We start from the raw sequence: 22,677 nt of genomic DNA, 5'->3' as shown, positions 1-22,677 counted from the left end.
ATCTGCTAAATGCTGTAAACGTGTTAACGATACACTGCCATGAACCAAAATGCATGAACATCAAAGCATTTTATTGATATATAACCATATGAATTCAGTCAGCTGAAAACATCAAAGCATTTTATTGATACATAACCATATGAATTCAGTCAGTTGCCATGACTCACAGAACAAAGTGACAGTGTTACGGGAGGAAAACCACAACAAAACAAAACCAAAACAAACGAAGCAAAAATGTTCACATTGGGTAAATAAAGCATATATGAAGGCCCACTAAAACAGACTAACAGTATAAATTAAAACAAGGTAAAAGTTAAAGACTGCAGCCCTTGTCATGACAAAGAAAACCCATGATTAAAAGAAGGAAAAAATATAAAACCAGTGTCATAAATGGGTTTTGAGGCAGACGTAAAGCCGTCCAGCGAAATCACACCCCATTTGGACCGACGAGTCCTTTTGGCACGTAGCAATCTGAGCGATAACACAGACAAAGGAAAGATCTTTTAATCATCACAGCATCTCCACTGAAAGTGTCTAGATATACTATATAAGAAAAAGAAGGCCTTTTTGGAGTAGCATCCACAAACCAGCAATAAAACCGATGTTAATTTAAACATAATGTAGTGGGAAATTAAAAAAAACCCATTATGAACTGGTGGTAACATGCTGTCCTGGTGATACAATATCCATTTCATACAGAAACCACTGAATATCTCAACAAACAGGCACAAACCCTTTATGTTGTTTCTGGGAGTAATGTTATACTTTTCAGCTTTCGTCTCTCTAGCCAGTCATGTTCTTTAAAAAGTCAGCGTGACGCTTAAGACTTCCATGCAAAAAGAAAGAAAGGAAAAAAAAAAAAAACCCAGGAGAAAAACAATGCTAAAATACAGCAGTTAACAATATTGCATCGAGTTGTTTCTGTGATGAAGAACGACATTAACATTCTTAACTAGAAAATGGGTCATATACTGTGTTGTAGGGCTAAGAATTGCACAACAATGTCACATGTATGATTTGCTTTAAGAGGACATCAGACAGAATCAGTGGTTATCGAAATGTTATGATTAAGAGCGTAGTCACGTCACCTAGATACAGTAAAACCTTTTTGCTGAGATGTCATTTAGTGATTTAAAAAAGAAAGCAAACGCGAACAACCTCATTAAGGCGAATAGCTCAGTAACGCATACAATCCCCTGAATATAGAGGCCGACAGCCTCGGATTCTCTCCAATAAACAGTAGGATGGCTCTGTGTCTACAGGAGGTTACTTGAGCTCATTCCGACAGCAGTCGCAATAAGAAGGGAATACCGTCGCTCCTTAGGCCGACACCAGCGACGCTCGGCACACGCAGAACATCTGCCTCCTTAGAAACGTGCACAATCTGTTGCTAAACTATTCTTTTTTGGTATATTTCTCATATCACCATAATTTCTGGTAGAAAAAAAGGCACTGAGCACAGTGATATAAACTGATTGATTTTGTCTTCGCGGCCATTGAACGCGGTCGACTCAGCAACAGGTGGTGTCCGGGTACGCCACTCTGAAGCTTCCCTTGCACTCGACTTCGCGCCACAGGCTGACGTTTCGCAGTTCGACTACGTCCGCGGGCCAACTGATCCAAAACACATTCTTGAAACTTTTTCTTTCAGACTCAACCAGTGAGCAAAAAACCTCTCTCTCCTTTCCACGCAATCGCCATAAAAGCGAATCCACCTCCACGTTTCCTAGCTAAAACGTGATTTCTACTGCACCTACGCGAGACTTTTGCACCGAGACTTTTTTGCACCAAGCCCTAACCGGCGTTAAGCCGGGGGGGGGGGGGTCGACACACTCGCACGTGCACCCACGCTGACAACATTCCAGAAAGCAGAGACAGCAGAGACATCTGCAATGCTCAGCGTCCACTCACACACACACACACACACACACACACACACACACACACACACACACTCTAACTGAAGAGCTTGATGAAGCATCCGTGACAGTAGGGTTTGTCATTCTGCTCCTTGAAGGTGCCCTTGTTGAGCTGTTTGAGGCAGAAGGCGCAGACGAAGTGTTCAGGGTGGAACTTCTTGCCCATGGCCGTGATGCAGCGGCCAGTGATGGGCTTCTGGCAGCCGGAGCAGAGTGAGCCGCGCCGCTCGTGATAGTGCACCTCGCAGTACGGCTGCCCGTCATGCTCGAAGAAGCTGCCGTTCACGAATGGCGTGAAGCACTCCTGAAGCACATGGGAGAGCTGTCAGACACTCACATGGCAGCCGTTTTGCCGAAGCAGGGAAAACGACTTTTATGACCCTAGAAAAGTCTATTTAAGGGGTCAGGCATGAAATCTGTTTTATCAGAATGGTGGAAACACTGCTGTTTGAAAACAGATGTGTGAGCGCGCATGCGCACGCACACACACACACACACACACACTTACCCTGCAGACAAAACACTCGGGATGCCAGAGGCTATTCAGGGCAGAGATGTAGTTCTCCAGAATAGCACGGGCACACCCTCCACACTTGGGAGCGAACAGGTCAAAGTAGTCCTTACGGCAGTACGCCTTCCCATCTTTCTCGTGGAAACCTGACACACACACACACACACACACACACACACACACACACACACACCAGTGTGAGCTAGACGCAGCTGCACACCAAATACACCAGGCGTCGGTGGCCACTCACCCTCAGGGCCAAAGAAGGCTCCGCACTGAGCGCAGAAGAAGTGTTCCGGATGCCACGTCCTGTCCAGGGCAGTCACCACTTTCTGCAAAGGGTGGGAACGCAAAAGAGCAACGCGATTACACTGCTTTCCTCTCGCAACACGCAACGTCAGGACGCTCGCATGCTTGCGACCAGAGCGTGAAGGGTACAAGAGCAGAGGGGGGGGGGGGGGGGTCCTCACATCCAGAATGGGGCCGTTGCAATAGTAGCAGCGCGGGGAGAAGAGGTGGTGGTAGTCCCTCTCGCAGTACGGCTGGCCGTCCCGCTCAAAGAAGTTTCTAGAACCAATCTCCTCCTGGCAGTGCGTGCACACAAAATGCTCCGGATGCCATGTGCGGCCCATGGCCGTCACCACCTGTAAGAACGCGCGTGCTGTCAATACTGGTTCGGGACCTATTTATCGAGCAGTAGTGGCTCGGTGGTTCAGGTTCTGGACTAGTAATCAGAAGGTTGTCGGTTCAAGCCCCACCACTGCCAAGTTGCCACTGAGCAAGGCCCTTAGCCCTCGGTTGCTCAAATTGTGTTGATACAGAATTGTAAGAAATGCTGTGTGCGCTTTACCTGGCCAACGATTGGCTTGCAGCAGGCTCCGCACACGCCCTTGGCCACGGTCTGAACGCCCAGCTTGTGGAGGTCAGACTGCAGGCTGCCCAGCATGTTGTCCAGTTTATTGACCTGCGTGTTGGGGCCCTTCCCCTGGGCCATGATCTAAACATAAGGCAGAGGAGATGAATCGGCGCTTGAGCTGGAGCTCACATGACTGTGGAAAGCAGAGGTGAGGGTGGTGTTACACGCACAGAAAAAAAAACCCCAACAAACAAGCACAAAACAAAGTACGCTCAGACAGGATGAGGTCAGACTGCATACACACCGAAAGAATTAGCGCTTCATAGACTCACTTTATCGAGCAGTGCTGTCAATTAATGTTACAAGCCCTGCAGAAAATCTTTATTGTGTACTCTTAAGCTTATAACTTGAAGCACTTCTCCTTGCACTGAACTGATGTATGATTTATGACTGGGTTGGAAGCACTCTCTGTCAGAGGAAAACACACACACACACACACACACACACCCACACGCGTACAAACACGTACAAGACTACTGCGCCTGTGAGTTAGACTATACAGATGGACGTCTACCAACTATTTTCCATCATGTCACAGCTTATCAGAACGCGAGACATGCTGAGCTCTGCCTCTATTACAACAGACCAGCCAGAGGGCCCAAGCCTGCACCTGCATTGGAGGAAACAAGGGGTCGTACTCCGTTTGGCAGCCCACAGAGACCAGCACACTGGGGGGGAGGACCGGAGCGGGCGGGGAGGGCGGAGCAGGGGGAGGCGTGGGGTTGGGCTTGAGGCGCTGCACGGGTTCAGGAGCGGGTGGGTTGAGCGATGCTGGGGGAGGGGTCAGCTGCCTGGGGGGCGGAGAAGGGGCCGGAGGAGGAGGAGGAGGAGGAAGGGCCGGGGCCGGGGCGTCTCTCGCCGGAGCGGGGCGCTTTGGGGGCTCAGCTGGGGGAGGCAGGCGAGGGGCTGGGGGCGACTGGGGGGGAAGGATCACCTTCCTCTGAGGGAGAGGAGACTCGGGGGGGATGATGATCTACAGAGAGACAGGAAGAGAGAAAGAGAAGGCAGGTGGGGGAAAAAAGAGAGATGGATCGTAAACAGGTCAGCAAAGAAAGACAGGTGGACAGAGGCGGCGGGAGCGCAAAAGAGCGAAAATGGGAATATCCCGAACTGACGCTTCCTGTCACTTATCTACCTTATCGACCTCCCTGCTGTGGTCTTCCCATGAGCGCTTGGGGTTCGACATGACAATGACCCCTTCTGTCAGCCAGTCGTCGGGCTGTTTTTTGGGCCGCTCCTTGCGAGCGATTCCCAGCTTGCCCTGCAGCTCCTCGATGAGGCGGTCCTGGGAGCTGCTCTTGTGGAAGATGAGCGGGCCCATCTTTCTCCGGATCAGGCCATCCCGGTACATGGGGTGGACGTTGGGCGTCTCCTTGGTGCGCCTGATCACCGACTTGATCTGGGACAGGGGCGGAGAGCCGGTCAGCCGCCGCGCGCTCCAAGCAGGCGGCATGCGGTGGTCAGTTAGAGTCAGGGGTTAGATTAACCAGTCCGGTTGGGATTAGATTAGTGCGGCTGGTTTCAGAGGATGACGCCATGTGGCAAACTTCAGGCAACTGTCGTCACAAAATACGCGGCGAAAGCTTTTGGCTGATATACGTGATGGTTAGGAACCGTTAAATGTTGGGAGCGAGAAAGTCAAAACCAGGGTTAATTTCACAATGCCGAGTGTAGATCTAGAAATGGTTGGGTAGTAACCCCCCAAAACAGAGCAGAAATATGACAACTAGTGTGTTTCATGCTGTGTTAACATGCCACCACTCCACACTTTGGCATGCAAAGCCTCCACACAGCCTCCAATCATCAGAAATGATCCATGACACCACATTCTCCAGTGCTTCAGAGCAATTGGACCAGAACACCGCAGCCCTGCCCATACGTGTCCAGAGGCTGAGATCCTGTCCATGGGGCTGGTCGGCTGCAGCGAGGGCATGTCTATCTGGGCATCAGGGGTCCCGGGGCAGGAGGACGGCGTCAGCGAGTCGTCCATCCAGCTGGCCTCCGTCACGGGCGTCACGGAACCATCGGCTCCGTCGTAGGGCAGCTTCAGCTCCACATCGGCCCAGTCGAGAAGCTTGCTCCGGCAGTCGGACTGGTCCTCGAGGAGACCGTCCCCGGCCTCGCTCTCCGCGTGCATGTCCGGCTGCGTCACCCTACGGTCCACGGACACGATCACCTCCTCGAAGACCGCCGGCCGCGCTGCGAGGTTCGGCTTAGGGGCCGCCGAAGCCGTGCCGGGGACATCGCCCCCCGGCTTGCCGAAGCTCATGGCCAGGAGGTCGTCGAGGGCGTCGTCCAGAGAGTGCTCCAGAGCCGGTGCCTCCAGCCCAAGTGGAGGTGGTGGTCTCGGGGTAACGGTGACCGACTCAGGCTGCTCTGCCTGAGGTCTCGGGCTGGACACCTTGGGCACCATCGGGGGTGTTGTGAGGTGAGAAGAAGCATGCTTGGGAGGCGATGGAGACTGTATGATGAGTGATTCGCTGAGAGTGAGAGCGATGGGAACAGTGGTAGCACTGGTAGATGGAGCGGCAGGTTTGGGCTCGGGACTGGTTACATGATGGAGACCATTAGAAGCTAAAGGAACTGAAGGACTAACTCCCTCTGGGGTCTTTCTGCTGGCAGGCAGACTTGTCGGGGTAGGAGGTTTCGAAGACGACATACAAGTCGGGGGAGATACCGACTTAATCCCTGCGCTGACCGAGGGACTCTCTGGCCCGGCAGGGCAACGACCCCCGTCGCCGGGGTTGGAGGAGGACACGGTGGAGGTACTGGTAGTCCGGGACAGAGCGGCAAGAGATTCCAGCTCGGCGTTCAGCGCGGAGGCAGACGCGTCGGCGACGGAGCCGGGTTGAGCCGCGGGGGAACGCCTAGAGCTGGGCGGGGCGAAAGCCAAAGATGCAAAAAGGGGAGACGAGGGGATAGATTTGGCTACGCTCGAGGAGGTCGTGGCCCCTGCTTCGGTGGAATCTTCTACTATGTGCAGCACTAGGGCCTCAGGAGGGGACGGCAGCGGAGAGTAGCTAGCAGATTTACTGGGTGGACTGCAGACGGGGGTTATTGTGGCGGGAGGAGAATGGACTTCCACGACCGTAGAGAAGCTGCTGGACTGATCAAACAGGGGCTCAGAATTCAGCGAGCCCAAAGAGCTCGGCTGGAGGACAGGGAGGAAGGAGGGAAAGAGGCAAGAAAAGATTAAAACAGACCAAGTAGGGGAAATGAAACAGCCGAGGTTAGATGAATACAGGAGACAATAAAAAGTAGAGCACTTGAGACAGGAATTGAACAAAAAGGTACGAAGGACAGGGCATCGACGCCTCTAAACTAATGGGGCACCTTGAGACCTGCTGGTCAGCTGGGCGGTCTCTCCTGAAAACAGACACCGTAAACAACATTCTTCCACACGCACTCGCAGACGATCGTCTCCCCCCGGAGTCTCACAAACGCACACATGCACGCACGTGCGCCCGCACGCACTCACATTGCTCTGCACCTTGAAGTCGGACAGGCAGGCCATGAGTTCGTCCAGCTCCCGCGTGGCCGAGGTGGCCGACATGCGGCCCTGCTGCTCGGAGGGGGCGTCCAGGTGCCTGCTCATGCCGGATCACAGTGTTAAACCAAAAGTCGAGACACGTTAAGGGAAGACACGCTCGAACTGCTGGAGCTCGCGACTGCCGCGGCGGCTGCGAGGGTCTTACGCTGGGGCCGGTATGGAGCACTCCAGTTCGCTGAGCAGGCTCTCCACGGTGGGGCGGCCCTCCTCGGCTCCCTTCGTGCCGTTCCTCTGGGGCTTGTCCGCGGTGCCGGCACTCAGCTTAACGCCCGGGTGGGCGCCGTTCTCCTGGATGTAGTGCGCCGAGCTGCAGGTGGGAAGCGGAGGGGCCGCGTCCTCTACGGAGCAAGACAAATGCCGGTTACACGGGGGGGTTACTCGGGCGAGGCGAGGCGGGCCCCCCCCCCTCGGCGGCAGGTGCGCACCTGTGGTAGAGAAGGAGGGTGTGCTTTGCTGCACGGCGTTGAGCTCCAGGAGCAGGCGGTCCAGCTCAGACAGGTTGCTGCCCAGTGCAGAGCTCATGGCTGCCGTGGACGACTCCGAAGGCTTCTGCTTGTTGGGAAAACTAGAATCGCAGGAGGCGGAGGGGACAGGAGGGTGGGGTTAGGGCACATCTGATGCAGCGAGCCGGGCCACGCGGTCCCGATACTGACCTGTAGACGTGGTCCTCTTCGGAATGAGAGGAGGCCGGGGGGCTGCGGCTGTTCCGAGACAACGCGCTTCTTTGGAGAGAGCCAAGAGACTAAAAAGAGCGGGAAGAAATGCAGGTTAAATCGTCTGCAGCTGACGGATAATTAACAGACAGCGTGTCATTTTTCAATGAATGTTTTTACCCACTGATTAAATAGGTCGTGATACCAAAAACCAACATGTCGACATCTTAAAGTCATAAGGAAGCCCTGCGTCAGTGATCTAGTCCAGAGGGCAGCATGACTCATGCATGTATAGAGATTTATGACTACACGAAAAAAAAACCCAGCTAAAGAGGAAAAGGAGCTCGAGCTCCAGATAGCACTCCAGGGAAAGAGATGTCATCAGGGCTGGAGCAAAAATAACCATTGGGAAGGGGAAGGGGGGTAAAGTGCCGCTTTTTTGGATGACCTCAATGACAATAACAACGTACAGCCAATCACAGATGACCAAAAACATGTACAGCCAATCACAGATGACCATAAACATGTACAGCCAATCACAGATGACCATAAACATGTGCAGCACCATGAATGACTCACACCTGACAAAGGCTGAGTTATCGAGAACTCCAAGAAGCTCCGAAACAAACATTAAGTCTCAGTCAATATTGAAGGATAATGAATATACTTCACAAATAACATATCTCTGGAATGAATAACTCCTGTTTTAACTAGTTCAAACTGTCTGAATGCATATTAAAATTGTCTGTGTGTTGGAATGTTTATGGCAAGCATGTTCCTCATATAAAAGTGTCCAGTGATTTTGATCTCCAAAAAAAAAAAAAGACCACTGTTAGTGAGCCGCTCAAGGTCACACACAAAGTGTGTCGAAGTAACAGGACACAGGAACAGAGAGCCTGAAGCAGGACTGGAACTGTTGGGTAACCATTAACATGGCTCAACTATGGTGTGCTCTCAGCGGCTACTCACGGCTGACGGGGCGTTTTCGCAACGCCTGGGTCTAGCACAACAAGGAAAGCCTTTTAACACGGGCGGGCGTGCCTCCCCGCTGCACGCACCTGTACGGGCTTGAAGGCCAACGGAATGTTTGCCGAGTTTGATTCACGCTTCCCAGGGTACACAAAAGCCCCGGTGACTAGGACATGCAGGGAAAAAACTTATGTCCGGGGCGGGGGTTGGGGGAAGGAGAGGAGACGTCAGCACTGGGCAGCGAAGACACCAGATTGGGTGAAGGAGGTGTCAGTTTCAGGGCTCAGCTGCTTGAGTCAAAGCTGTTGCATCATGCCAAACTGACTCGTCCGTCAGTCAGTCAAAGCTCAGGGGAAAAAACAAACCCAGGCAAAAAAAACAACCAAACACCAGCACCGCTGCTGTAAAGAACATGTGAACTGGTTTAAACGGATTAGAGAATCTCAAACCCGTCAGCGCCATAAAGGTAGCTGTCACTGTAAGACATTTTAAACTGATTTTACTTAAACAATGCAAGTTTCCACCAAGACCTCTTTCAAGATAAAGAGAGAGAGGTCGCATTTCTTAACACCCGTCACCTGCTGCGAGGAGTCGCGGGAGTCGGACTGATTCTGGAGCGATCCGTTCAAGGCCTCGGAAGAAGGCGGAGGGGGCACAGGAGGCGGAGCGGAGTCATCGTGGATAAGGGAGCCGCCGCCACTGGGGAAGGAGTAGGGCGTCTCGTCGGGCAGGAACACGGGACACTTGGAGATGTGAGCGGTGGAGGACTCCAGGTCCGCCAGCAGCGCGTCTGCGGGGGGAGAAGATCGCCGTTAAGAGTCGCTTCGAGATATTTTAGTGATCATAACTGCAACCGCTTAGTGCCTTTTTGTCTAATACAAACGCGCATAACCTTTTCAATTCAGATTACATAACACCTCTCTATTTGACTAGAACATTTAAGCGTGAAAGTAAACATACACGCAAATAAGAAACTTACCCAACAAAATGCGTGCAAAGACACAGATTTAGTAGTGTAGTGTACTGAGAGTGAATGCTCCCAGCTCTGAAAACAGAGCTCAATGACTACTGTTAATATTCAAAATATGAGATTATATGAAAATCTTACCAAACTATCTGTACTATGTTCCCTGAGCCTAAAAGCCTGCAAGAACTCTGCGCCCTTTACTGAGACAGGTGCTCTTTTTGGTCTTACTCATTACTGCATTATATTTAGCAAAATGTCCCAGACCTTGTAGAATTACCCACGGATTATGTGAAACGCAGCGTGTCAGATATGCAAATGTATTCCTCCGTATCACAGTCTAGGGACGGCTTTCTGTATTGAAACCACATCCGTGAATAACTGTTACCCCCTTTGTTTTGTCGATGAAATGTTTAAAAGTCAAAATGTTCATATTAATAATATTACAATCCCAAAATCAGGATTAAAACTTCAAAATCAACTAAAGGGTCATTTTCACTGTTGGAAATGGTTACTGGTTAAAAAGTGAAGCCCAATGTTGTCTTTATAATGTCCCTTTTATGTCCAAAATTCTATAAATCAAATAGCTGCCATTTCATAGTAGACCACAAACAGTCCTAACATATTCAGTAAGTGAATAGTGCAAAGGCACCTTTGCCAAACGCGTGATCAGTGCCTGAAATAGCTGCAGAGTGATGAACAACAGCGCTTAAAAGTGGAGTGGAAACAGTAGCAAGCCAGTAGTTTGGGCCACTCTCTGAACACATCCCGCGTGATACGGTCCCTGGCTCCGACCGGCCCCGCTTCTCTCGCAAAAGCGGAAAGCCCTTCAACTATACACAGCGACAACGCCCAATAAGATGCGACACCGTGACACAGATGAATTTCTGTTCAGAAAGAAAGGTGAGCGTTAAAATTCCAGCGGTTAAGCTAGCTAACTGAACTCGTATATGATGTGCACTCTTTACTCATGCGAGACGAACCGCAAAGGCAGTGTGGTCGCCAATGGTACCCTGACCCGTACAGTGCTCGTACCGCGCCCGTGGGTTGCCTGGCTTCCTGTTGGGTTTGAGTGTGGCCTCAAGAGCCATGCCAAGGGCCCGTTTAAACCGCCCCGACGGCGCACAGGCCTCTTGCCTGACTGCCGCAAACAGGACTGTGCTCTCCCGTCTCCCCGACGGCGTGGGGTCCTTCAACTTGTTGCCGAATTCTCGCCGAATTCTTGCAAGCTGTGCTTGGGCGCCCTTGCTTGGAAAGGTGTCACTTAAGGTCGCTTAAAAAAAATGACACCAAGATTACGCCTCAAAAACACGTACTCCGACATCCACCGACTGTAAAACTGAATTGTTTCTCCATCTCAGATTTCAACTTTAATCCCTTGTCTCCTGGCATCACAAATTCAAAAACATACAATATTAAACGGTTCAATATTCTCAAAACAGTACTAACCCACCCAAAACGTCAGTAAAATCATCATAAGTCATATAGCATTAATCTGCTTCTCGAGGGCAACCATAGAATGAGAACTTTTTTTGGTTGTGTAGAGTTCTTAGGGTATGGGTCTGAATACTGCATGTTAAGAGGGGTCTGCAGTCAGTTGGCCAATAAAACCCTCCAATGGTCGAACAAGTCTTGTCCTGTTGTCAAGAGCGTTAGGGCTGGATGGTAGCTGTAAAGCTAAACTGCTATCATACTCTGTCCTCGACAGGTAGCCCAATCTCCCAACGGAGGAACGCTAGGTGCGCGTCACCCAACACCTGGCCCCGGGGCCGGCCACAGACATCGTTTCACCAGATTCCTTTTTTTTTTGGCTTCTTCATTTCAGTTTCCCTGAACAGTTGTCGGTGCCTGTTCTTTCAGACTTTTGACCTGTCAGACTGTGAGTAAGGCTGATTACAAGGGTGTGTTCGGTGGTTTGAGCCAGAGAGCAAACTAATGCGCCATTGTGTGATCTAAAAAAAAAAATAGAATGGACAGAAACACACACAGGAGTTGTTATTACTATAAGTAGCCATGTACTAGTGAAGGTCGGAGATACTTCTGTTACAGTGATGGCACGTTTGAGGAAAGAGAGAGAAAGAAATAACTGTGCCATTTCCAGCCCGGAGAAACCAGAGCTTTTGCCTCAATACCCCCATCTTTCTCTCCCTCTGGCCCATCTACCCTTCTGCCCCAGGCCTCTATCAATCCTTTGCCCCCCCCACCCCTGGCTGTCATTAATAGCCTGGATCCACTAGGTCTCCATATACCCCGAGCTGGGTGGGTAAGAACAAACCCTAACAGTTTAAGGTCTGACGGCACTAGGGGCCAAGGGCTGACACGGTACCAGTTAATATGACAGCTATACGGTGTCCTGCACCCTGGACATCCGAGCCGGGGCCACAATTACTCGGGGCTTTACGAGCGCGCGTTCCGGAGCAGGAGGAATTAATGTCTCGCCCCGACCCAGCCGTTCTGGAACGTAAGCCGTTCCCTGGGGCCATGAAGATGACGACTGCAACTCGAGCTACACTTTGACACCGCCGGGCAGCCTGGCCAGGTACGTCAGCCGCTTCCAATAGCGAGTACCGGTTAAAAGCACCACGGATAACATGCCCATTCAAAAACCTTTGGTCCGCAACAAGCTTTTATTACAGCGGTTACGGGAAATGAAGAAACGACGTTACAACATTCTCCTCACTCGCCGATATTCTCGATAATTCCCACCCGACAAACAGAGAAGTCTGATCCAAGAAGAATACGGCAGAAAACAGGTCCGTAGGTCGCTTCGGTCCTTCCAAAACAGAGTTCAAGAGCTAGGGGTTTGTTAGTAGTCTGGTCCAGCAGGGGCTCTGTGCAGGAGCGACGTCGCACATGCAAACGAGGAGACGTCCGGGCCGCTTCAGACAAACACAATGGCCGTGTCTAAAAACGGGGGGGGGCGAGGAAGGTCTACTCACAGGGGTTCCGTGCGTTTCCTTCGGGGTCGCGCCGAGCTCCTTACCCGCACCTGACGGAGCCCCTGCACGTGCGTGCCAAAGTCAGAGGAAGGAGTGAGAGAGTGAATCATGCACAGGGAGGGATGAGGGGGTGAGGGGGTGAGGGTGCAGTGCAGTGGGAGGGACTCAGGCGCCTGTGGACATTAACCCACACTTTACCAACCGGGCCGCGCTTCTCGTTTCGACACTTCTGCTCTGCCTTGCTTCGCCTTTTCTTCTGCGGGCGGCTCAACGTGGCCGGGGGGTGGGTTGGGGTGGGGTGGGGTGGGTTGGGGGTGGGATAATTTCGATAGATTTTACGTCTGGTGCGCCGACACAGAAACCTGCTCACCTCTGTCTGAGCTCCACGCGCGCTTAAATATAGACGCCTGATATGCCATTATCGCGCAAGAATAATAATTAAAAACAAAAAAAAACAAAAACGCGCCATATGTCATATGGACTGGCTAAGTTTAACCGCGGCCACCGAAGCGCATGGGAGCACGCAGCCTAGCTATTTAAAGTTTGAGGATCAACACGTAAGTCGGGGCGAATGCGCTGGAAATAATGCAGGCGCGCTAGCGGTCGCCCTCGCGCTGTTTGCTGTGCTGGGCGCGTGATTGATGGCTGGGCGCGACCGGCGACGGAGATCGCGGCCGGTTCGTAGGCGCGCGCGGACACGCGGGCAACGCGACGGAGCCCGGCTGCCGCTACGAGTCGAGAGGCGAGGGCGAGGGCCAGGCCGAGAAGGAAACGAGTAGCCGCAGAACTGGCGTGACCAGGAGACGAGCTCATCTCCAGTGAAGCTTGGAGCAGCCGACATTGCTGACCTTGGGCTAATCCGCCCGCATTTTGGCCTGAGGAGTAATCTCTCTCAATCTCTCTCTCTCTCTGTCTCTCTCCCTTTCTCTCCCCCTCTCTCTGTCTCTCTCAATCTATCTCTCTCAATCTCTCTCTCTCTCTGTCTCTCTCCCCCTCTCTCTCACTCTCCCCCTCTCTCACACCCACAGTGTCGATGTAGCACATTAGACATCCTGTTTAACGCTCACTCTTCCTGTCGGTGGTGTAGTCAGACTCGCAAATAGAATTATTATTATTTTAACTTGTACTACTTCCATGAAGACAGACACACTGGCACACAGACACACGTAAAAACGTGAGTTTAGGACACAAATAACACGGCCACAACACCTGATAACGGTCTGAGCCGGCATTCCTTGTTCCCAAAAGGGACCCTGTTCAGCTGTGGACTGATTTAAAGCAGTGAACGTCGATTCCGGAGACGTACCCAGTCCCACCAGGAGGGGGCAGTCGTGAGTTAATACACATGCGGGAGGAGGGCACGGCCGCTGTTTGTGGAGAACGCCGAGTGGTTCGTTAGCGTGAACGAGAATGCAAACAGGACTGTGGGGCCAAGCGCCCGAGCCAACCCAGGGGGTGGGGAGCACGGCGAAGACACGCGGCAGCACGCGACGCGCCCAGCGACCCCGCGAGCGGGAAGGAGGGAAGCTCGGCTGGCCTGGCTTCGTCGCGAGCATGGCTGAACGTGGGCAGGGGGAGTTTCCACTCTGAAATAAAGAGGCATTCATCTGAGCGAGAGCCTCCTTCAGCTTGGTGACGTTAGACAAAAGTAAGCCCAGTAAGTCCTCCTACTGGACCTGTGGCAAGCAGCTGTGTGGCCCAAGTACTACTATGCCAAAGACAGACATTTTAAACGCACTGCGAGCAGAGGTCGTGTGATATAAAGTCACAGGGTTAAAGGTGAGGACCCGTGCCTCCTTTTCTGGGAAACCCCCCACCCCCCCACCCGAAAGCAGGCTTACCCTTGCGTCTTTTTTAACCTCCCGTGCTTGTGGAGGTGGTCGTCCGCCCCCGCCCGCAGCCTTATCGGAATATCTGAATGTGAGCAAAGAATTCCTGGCATGCCTTCCCCGAGCGGCCAAAGAAAGGGGCCGCAGAGCAGGGGGGTTCGAGGGTGTGTCCGCATCCCAACGGCTGGAGCTCGGCCAAACTCGGACAATGCTACAACGGGCCCGGCTTGTTTGGGCCAATTTGCCACCGCTGGCTGCGCGACCAATTCCACCCACCTAATTATAGATCGACGCAGACGAAGCGTCGAGGCTCTCGGCCTCCCCCGGCTTGTGTTTTGATTTATCTGGGAGCTTTTGTAAGAACTCTGTGCGTTTATGGCAGCAGCTGATGGAGGAGTCGAGGCCAGAAAGAGGAACTCAAGCAGACACGTTCGCACCCGGCATTTCGCGCGGCGGACCGACGGCAGTTGGCTCTCCTGGTGTCGCGCCGTCGAAACGCAGACGAGGAGAGAGAAGCAAAGCAAAAAAAAAAAGCGATCTCGCCGAGCGTGCCTTGGTGCGTGGGGGAAAACGTGCTGCTACAAGCTGACGGGGGACTGTCGGGATCTGCCTTGTTTACAAGGAAAGAGCAGACCCGGCAACCCCGTGCATGAAACCCTACACCACCTATATTTCCACTAGTGATGGTGGGGGAGCGAGAGAGAACCAGAGAGAAGGGGAGGGAGCGAGCAGGAGATGGAGAGACCGCAAGTGATAGGACATGACGGTGTTGGAGTCGGAGACGATACGGAGCAGCATGAGAAGGGAGGAGCATGACGTGGAGGGCGGGGCGGGGCGGGGAAATCAGGTAAGGGAAAGCCTGACAATGGGGTAGCTGGAACGACGAGAGGCTGTGGATATGCAAGAGGGAAAAAGAAGGGAGAGATGGGTCAGAACTACAGAAGAAAGCAGCACCTGAAACAAAATTTGCGGTGCAGAGAGCCATGGGTAGAGGTGCTGGGGCGTAGAGGGTGGGATGAAACACCCCCACCTGAGCAGAAAGTTGACACTTCCCTTTAGAGAACCCACAGCCCAAAATAAGAGCTCCAGCCTGCAGAGCCTCAGGGCAAACAGACAGCAGGGGTGGGGGTGGGGATGAGGCTATTTAGGACACACTCTCACACACACACACACACACACACACACACACACACACACACACACTCTCTCATTGGCTGACTATAAGTAAGTGCTGGCTGACATGCTGTTTAGGTCCAACGTGTCGAGTCGAGAAGTCCGTGCTGACTGTGCAAATACTCCACAGAACCTTGCCACATCTGGCCCTTTTAGGGTAACACACGGCTCTCGGCGTGACTGTGTATACCCACTGGAACCTTTTACGCAGACTTTTCCTCGTGGGAGGGGCCTGGAAGGGGGCGGGGCCTGTTTTGGTCATGCAGCAAAAATTCCGCTCAAACTCAGAGCAGCGCTGGGACGTCCAAAGCCATCGTCAGAACAACAACCGGCACATTGTCCTCACCAAGAGAGGAGAGGAAGAGCGCGTTCGGAATGCCGGACGACAGATGGGGAGGCCCGACTCGGAACGCCACCGCCGTTGCCCCGTAGCGAGAGGCACCGCGTCACTCCTTGCTTTGGTCGACGGTTATAAAGCGCGCTCCGCCGAGATAATTGAGAACAGATAGGCAGAGAGCCTGGAAATGAGGAACGTGGGTAGAGCGGTGGGACTGGGGTTATAAACCCAAGGATCTAATTAACGTGTTCTCGGAGCAGGCTGGATCGTTCTTCCTCAGAGAACGTGAAAGCACGTGGACTAAACAGCATGCCCCCTTACCAAAGGCAGCATCCTTTTGCCAAATGTCGAGCGACAAACGTCAAGAGAAGAGAGAGAAACCTCGATGTTGCCCGGCGCAAGACTTTCCTCTCTGAGGTTTATTGAAGTACCATGCTGCTGACCACAATCTGCTTAGCACAGACAGAACGTTACAGCTGGCTGTAGTGAGAGAGCGTTGCTTCCTGTTCAGTTTCCTCAGGAAGCGCCTCCCGGACCGGTCAGCTCTTCAGGGCTAGAGGGCTGGCCGAGGGGAGTGGGGGGGTGTCATCGTGGGGTCCAGGACATCGAACAGGAAGCCATTTCAGGCATGGCCAAGTTTTGACCTGATTCATTATCCTCTTGGCCCACAAGTTTCTCCTCAGCTGCTGCGTTCTGGCTGCTGGCTCTTGGGCAGGGGAGCAACACCCCGTCGGCATGTGAAAAAAAAAGCATGAACGCGACGAGGTCCGGGAGGGTGATTTCAGCCCACTGCAGGCCGGGCCGGATAAGCGCGAAGGCGCGTGATTTGGCGAGGGGCAGATGGCCATTGTTCTGCCTGTTCTTAGCCTGCTGCTGCTCAGAGAAACGGCAGGACTGCTCCAACAGCACGGTCATGGGGCACCTGCTTAAAACGATTAGAAAGATCCCCCTGAAGAGCGGCTGACCTGTGGCGTGCATGTGTGGCAGCGTACAGGGTTCCTGCGTTGCTAAGTAATCCCGAAAACATCCCCTCAGGAGCGAATACCAGGGTTTACGGTAATTCTGCAGCAGCCCAGGGGAGCTGCACTAGAGAACTGAAAACCAAGAGCACTACGTTCTACCTTCCCTGTAGTCTCATGCGTGTATTCCCATACACCCCCCCGCAGCTGCATGCAGGAGTGTGATTAGATTGCTATGCGTCAGATAAAACTACAGCAAGTTTGAGGCCATAGAAAAACCCCCAGAAGACATCACTTTGTAAGCTATACGTGTTACTCAATACAAATACATGTAGTAACAAAGCAGTACAGACTGAGAAACGCAAACTCAACTTTCATTTTCAGCAAAAACAAACATCAAACCAAAGTTGTTTACAATTTCGAGCACTAAACCGCTATTAGGGACATAAGGAAAATTTTAGCCGCCCATGCTTAACAAAGGAGCAGTTTCCTTATTCAGAATTTTCCATTCAAAATACACACGCTGGGACGTGCGCACCCACGCGTGAGACTGATGTTCTGGGGGGAGACTCTTGTTCAGTATTATCCGACCCTTTAATCAAAACGCTAACCTCATGTAGTCTGATCATTAGTCTGTTACAGCGCTGCTGTGCGTTCTGTTCATCGCAACCACACATCGCATAAAACCTATTTATTCATTTGTCCAAAGAAGCAGACTTGCATCCTTTTGGATCGAAGCCAGACGTCGATACACAACAAGTAAACGTTTAAGGTGAGTTTGGTACTGCATAGACCTGATTACACCACGGGCTCTCGGAGACGACCCACGGCCAGCAATAACCACATATTCAAATCCACTTCTTTACATTGTTCAAGTTCCGCTTAAAGTTTAACCTCCTCGCCAAACGTTCACAAAAGGTCCAACGTCGATAAGCAATCTGCAGGCCGATGGAAAGTTTATTTCTCCATGCATTTCTTTTTCAGTTCACAGTAAGCCTTCTCCTTTTTTTGACAGTACTGTGTGATGCACTGCCCTACAGAGCAGTGTGTAGTGTGTCCGATCGATTGGAATCGCATTTTGCAACATTAGTGCTTAAAGAACCACTACTGATTGGTGTCCGACACTCTCTGACCCTTTAAAGTACCATTTCCTAGTCTATATTATCTTAAGCCTAAACCATGATATGAATCATACTGTAAAACCAAATAAATTTTACCGAGCAACCTTCTCGGCAACAAAACAAAGCTCTCTCTCAAAAACAGGACAGTGCCCATGTGCGAATCAGAAGCCTTCCATTTTAAGGAGTGTCCCACATCAGTGGGCTTACCAAGACAGGAATGCAACACCGAACGCTGAACAAGGGAAAGGAAATCGCTTCGATCAAAAAGGCCTCACTTCTGCAACTTAACACAAGGGCTTTTTATTTTTCGGAACCATTTACTGCAGCTTTAAGGGGAAATTTGACTTCAAGAACAGCCCATGAGGCATAACAGTAGTACAGTTAGATTAAGAAATGGCTGAAACGGTATAAGGACTACCAGGTGATAAAGGCTGCACATATCAGCAAGCCTAGTGTTTTAGTCTGAACAGACCCCAAATCAAAGGCCACTACAGCGTGTATTGTAATCAGACACTTGGGGGGGCGGGGGGGGGGGGGGCCCTCCCATTCAGCCTGACCTCGTGAACCCTGTGGTATTTTAGCCCCTTCCCACAGTCCTGGAAGAGGGCTTACTCTGGCGTCCTCGCCACACTGCAATGTGTGCGGCTCAGGCGGTCATTCTTCCAGACGCCATTATATGCGTGTTCTGCTCGGGGGTGGGGGATTTGGCCCTCAGACGTCAAAAACAGCGACGCCACAGGTTGCACAAACACCTCAGGAATTCCGGCCGTGCCGAGACGCTCCAGGGTCCGCGCGCGGTCCTCTCACTCGCCTACTAAGCTCAGATCCTTCAGCACCGGTGTCTGCAACCGTGACCGGAAGCACGCTTGAGCTTCCGTGTCCGTCCTCCAGAAGTCCCAATGAGTGTTACGTCGTCAGGCCATTTTCCACAGCACTGCCGGCGGAGGAGTCAACGTACGCGCCTGCTCCTAGAAGCAGGCGTGCACGGCTTCAGGCGTCGGAGGGCAGCGTCAGGACGAGTATGCAGACAGACGCCCGGCTGCTCATTAGACAGGCCAGGGAATGGCTTCTGGGGTGTTCCGGACCAACAACCACATCCTTGAGCGCCGGTGACTTCCAGCCCGAGCAGCCGCCTTTACGTTAGCGGCGCGCGCTACGGCAAACGCAACGGGGATGGTAGTGAGACAGGAGGGCCCCGGGGCCAAAGGCACTCCCAAACAGAGGTGTAGTGCAGTGAGGGAATTAAACCGAGAGTCAAATAAACAGAGGTGTAGTGCAGTGAGAGAATTAAACCGAGAGTCAAATAAACAGAGGTCTAGTGCAGTGAGAGAATTAAACCGAGAGTCAAATAAACAGAGGTGTAGTGCAGTGAGAGAATTAAACCGAGAGTCAAATAAACAGAGGTGTAGTGCAGTGAGAGAATTAAACCGAGAGTCAAATAAACAGAGGTGTAGTGCAGTGAGGGAATTAAACCGAGAGTCAAATAAACAGAGGTCTAGTGCAGTGAGAGAATTAAACCAAGAGACAAATACACGGAGGTGCAGTGCAGTGAGAGAATTAAAAAGCAATAGACACGAGGTGGACTAAAAGTCCGTGAAAGGCAGAAGGGTGGGCGACTGGAATTTCACGTGAGTGAAGTTTTCAGACGTTTTAAGTCGATAAATGAGTAATAAAAACGGGTGGTTTTTAATAGGCTTTTAGTCTTCATCATTAATCGGTTCAATATCCGCGTTAAAACGACTGTTCGTGTGGGTAGCGGGTTTCATGTCCAAGCTGCTCCAGATTGCTGATTCCTCACACACTTTATCCGAGTCTCAGTTAACAACAAAAGGCCCGTTTCCACATCCAAGGAAGTGCGTTATATCCCCAAACCGTGAACAGGGATCGAGATTGCAGTCGACTACTATTGTAAAAGACCCCAAAAGTCCTAAAAGAGCCCAAAAGACAGAAATGGGTGCGGAAGCATCAATATGACCAATATTCCGACTCTTTTCTCTTCAACAGCAGGAATGTACCAACTCGATTTTTCCAAACCAGCAAACTATTTGCGCTAGGTTAACCAGCTAGCCAAGAGACCATCCGCACGTATAATCGGATGTTAAAACCCAAACTCTCACCAGAACTCTGGCCGTATGGATAAACCCCTTCCTCTAGCCTAACAAAGCTCGGAGCTCCGGGCGCAAGGCGCTCCAGTTTCAGTATCTGCTCGCTAGCTGTAGCCAACGAGCGGCACCATTGCGACCCTACGACCGCTACGGTGCGTCTGGTTAACCCGCAGAACACAGAAGGTAGGAGGAAAGGCTCTTTTACCCAGATCGTCCATGCTTCTTTAACTTCGCACGTCCACTTGCACGTCCCGAGAAGAAGGCGAGGACCCCCGGGGGTTTGTTCCGGAACAAGTTTCTCTGAAGTTCTCTGGTGTTCCTCAAACGCCCAGGTCTGGGTGAACGAAGCCCGCCGCAGACAGACTCCAAACCGCTCCACTGGAGGGACCTCTAGTGTCCAGTGTCCTACCCAGCTGAAACACACAGGATACACATACGAAATGAGTGTCCCCTGCCCTGCCAGGCAGACTTATGAAGGGAAATTTCATTTGCACGAAGTGATGTGATCGTGTAGGTTGTAATTTATTTAATACCGTAGAATAACTGGACCAGACGATACTGAACTTAAACAGAATTTAAAAGTGTAGATGTGCGTGTCTCCGAAAGAAGTGTCTGTCTAGTCGAAAGGTGCAGACAGGATAAAAGCTGTCAGCAGTGAGAATTTGGTGAACACTGCTCATATATTGTTGGCTCCTGTGATGCAATCACAATATACATCTTCCAAGACACAACAGGAAGCTTATTGGCAATCTCAGTGTTTCACAATACATTTGTAATATTCACACAGGCACTGCTAATGTCTCTTCAGGTTTGCGAATGCAAAAGCAGACACGTCGCAAACTAAACTTTTGCCATGTTTTTTGCTTCCCATACCACTACACAAGACACAATAAATGAAGACAACATTTTGCCTTTATTGAGTGTACATTGGACTAGAATTTGACCTCACTAAAAGAAAAAGTACACCCCCCCCAAAAACCCCAAACTCAAATTCATAAGTCACACGTCACAGTTTAAATCCTCCAGTTAAAACTCTAAGGTCTTCATCTTCTCCTCCTCCACCGGGGTCAGAGGCTGCCGGGCCAGGATCCTGCCATGAAGTCGGTGGTGCTTGCCTATCCCGAGCTTGGGCAGGCCCCTGTTCAGGCCTTCCAGGAGCACACAGGACTTGCACAGGGCCTGGCTGGAGATGTAGCCGCAGCGCGAGCACGTCCCCTGGACGGGCATCTTCACGCCTTCCTTCAGCGAGAGGTTCTCCCCCGAATGGATGACGTCCGCGATGGCGCTGGGCCTAACGGCTTCCAGGTCTTTGAGGAAGGCGCGCGCGTGGCCGCGGTAGGCGTTGGGCGAGTACACGCACTCCGTGGAGAAGTAGTGGAGCTTCTTGAAGTAGGCGTAGAGCACGATCTCCTTCTCGTAGGCGTACTTGAGGGGCTTGCATCGTGGCACGACACCATCGCTGCCCCCGCCGGCCGTGCTGACGGCCGTGCAGCGGTTCAGGCGGGCGACGTCGCCGCGCAGCACGTTCATCAGGACCGTCTCCGCTACGTCGTCCGCGTTGTGGCCTTGGAAGCGAAACAACACAGCTGACATGAACTGCGCTCGTGACCAGGTCAAACGCCGAACCGTGGTGCGCCACACCGGCCTCCGAGCATCACATAACGATACAACTGAGTCTCTCTAGCAAGAGAAAACGCACAATAAAAGGGAGGGAAGAGAGCTAAACAAGTACCTGTACAAATTTTGTCCACATTCAGCATGACGGCGCCCCTGTCAAGCGCCTGCCTTCGAAACACGCCGCAAAAAGTACAGTTGTTCTTCACGCCCACCTGCTTCACTATGGCATCCATGGTCCAGCCATAGAGTTCTTCGTATGACACGATCTTGAGGGGCAAGTCATACTGTTGCTGGTTTCTTTTCACCGCTTCCAAAGAGTGGTCGCGGTAGCCCGTAATGCCTTCGTCCACAGACAGCAGCAGCAGGTTCAGACCGTAGTCGTAGCGCTCGTTAAGAACCTTCAGAACGTAGGCCAGCACGGTGGAGTCCTTCCCGCCGGACGCGCCGATGGCAACGGTTTCACCGCGGTCAAACAGGCGGGCGGACGTGATGGTCCGATGGGTCTCCTCTTCAAAAGCCCAGAAGAAGCAGCCTTTGCACAGCGAGTGTCCCGTCTTTGGCCGCTTAAGCACTGCGCGACTACACGCACAGCTGCTACACTGGACGGGCATAATGGCCGAGCCTGAAGGGAACACTGGATTTTAACGCACTTCACCTGCAGCTCCACCTGGTCGGCTGTCCTGATGTAGCTAGATCACCTGCATGCTGTCCTGACGTAGCTAGATCACCTGGCCAGCTGTCCTGACGTAGCTAGATCACCTGCACGCTGTCCTGACGTAGCTAGATCACCTGCACGCTGTCCTGACGTAGCTAGATCACCTGCACGCTGTCCTGACGTAGCTAGATCTGGACGGCTGACGGGGGGAAACAACGTCAGCGAACTCGTCGCAAAGTTATGCTGGCTAGCTGTGGATTGTGTGCGGGTGAGCAACAGCAAATTCTTTACAGTCAATCCACGGCCCGTAAAATAAACCAACAAACAGATCAAAAGCGCTGGAGAGTTGGAGAGCGGCGAAGCGCTTACCTAGGACGGCGAGCACACCAAAACACAAACATACAACCGCCCAAACACGTCTCAGGTACTTAGGATGACTTTACTAACGGCCTGTTTGCCG

General features: G+C 52.0%; 2 protein-coding genes across 6 annotated transcripts; both read right to left on the bottom strand.

Annotated features, from left to right (window-relative positions):
• Positions 1 to 50: 50 nt before the first annotated feature.
• pxnb (paxillin b) lies at positions 51 to 22,677 on the bottom strand. Of its 4 annotated transcripts, none has more exons than XM_035521843.1 (15): positions 22,587 to 22,677; positions 20,151 to 20,358; positions 9,097 to 9,308; positions 7,550 to 7,638; positions 7,322 to 7,461; positions 7,042 to 7,234; positions 6,825 to 6,933; positions 5,226 to 6,497; positions 4,482 to 4,745; positions 4,281 to 4,319; positions 3,281 to 3,427; positions 2,901 to 3,074; positions 2,681 to 2,762; positions 2,428 to 2,576; positions 51 to 2,223 (listed from the first exon to the last, which is right to left on the bottom strand). In XM_035521843.1, exons 2-15 carry the CDS (start codon positions 20,161 to 20,163, stop codon positions 1,957 to 1,959), a joined length of 3,150 nt encoding a protein of 1,049 aa, XP_035377736.1. In that variant the 5' UTR covers positions 20,164 to 20,358; positions 22,587 to 22,677; the 3' UTR covers positions 51 to 1,956. The 4 variants fall into 4 exon arrangements, with proteins under 4 accessions (XP_035377736.1, XP_035377738.1, XP_035377739.1 ...); XM_035521845.1 differs by having other exon boundaries at positions 6,837 to 6,933; XM_035521846.1 differs by lacking the exon at positions 4,281 to 4,319.
• Positions 20,840 to 22,675, bottom strand: ctu1 (cytosolic thiouridylase subunit 1 homolog (S. pombe)). Of its 2 annotated transcripts, XM_035521848.1 has the most exons (3): positions 22,587 to 22,675; positions 21,678 to 22,184; positions 20,840 to 21,510 (listed from the first exon to the last, which is right to left on the bottom strand). In XM_035521848.1, the coding sequence occupies exons 2-3, from the start codon at positions 22,171 to 22,173 to the stop codon at positions 20,972 to 20,974; spliced, it is 1,035 nt and encodes a 344-aa protein (XP_035377741.1). In that variant the 5' UTR covers positions 22,174 to 22,184; positions 22,587 to 22,675; the 3' UTR covers positions 20,840 to 20,971. The 2 variants fall into 2 exon arrangements, with proteins under 2 accessions (XP_035377741.1, XP_026888674.2); XM_027032873.2 differs by having other exon boundaries at positions 21,678 to 22,593.

The sequence above is a fragment of the Electrophorus electricus genome, chromosome 23, assembly GCF_013358815.1.
Source record: "Electrophorus electricus isolate fEleEle1 chromosome 23, fEleEle1.pri, whole genome shotgun sequence".
Classification (NCBI taxonomy): Eukaryota; Metazoa; Chordata; class Actinopteri; order Gymnotiformes; family Gymnotidae; genus Electrophorus; species Electrophorus electricus.
The sequence above is the reverse complement of the archived record's forward strand: the minus strand, read 5'-3'. Positions and strand labels throughout refer to the sequence as shown.

Coding starts and splice junctions, on each gene's coding strand:
- pxnb (XM_035521843.1), bottom strand. Junction 6,934..7,041: donor TGCTCCATACCGGCCCCAGC/GTAAGACCCTCG, acceptor CGGCATGAGCAG/GCACCTGGACGCCCCCTCCG. Junction 3,075..3,280: donor GCAAGCCAATCGTTGGCCAG/GTAAAGCGCACA, acceptor GCGTTCTTACAG/GTGGTGACGGCCATGGGCCG.
- ctu1 (XM_035521848.1), bottom strand. CDS start 22,173: ATGCCCGTCCAGTGTAGCAGCTGTGCGTGTAGTCGCGCAGTGCTTAAG. Junction 21,511..21,677: donor TGTGGACAAAATTTGTACAG/GTACTTGTTTAG, acceptor TTCGCTTCCAAG/GCCACAACGCGGACGACGTA.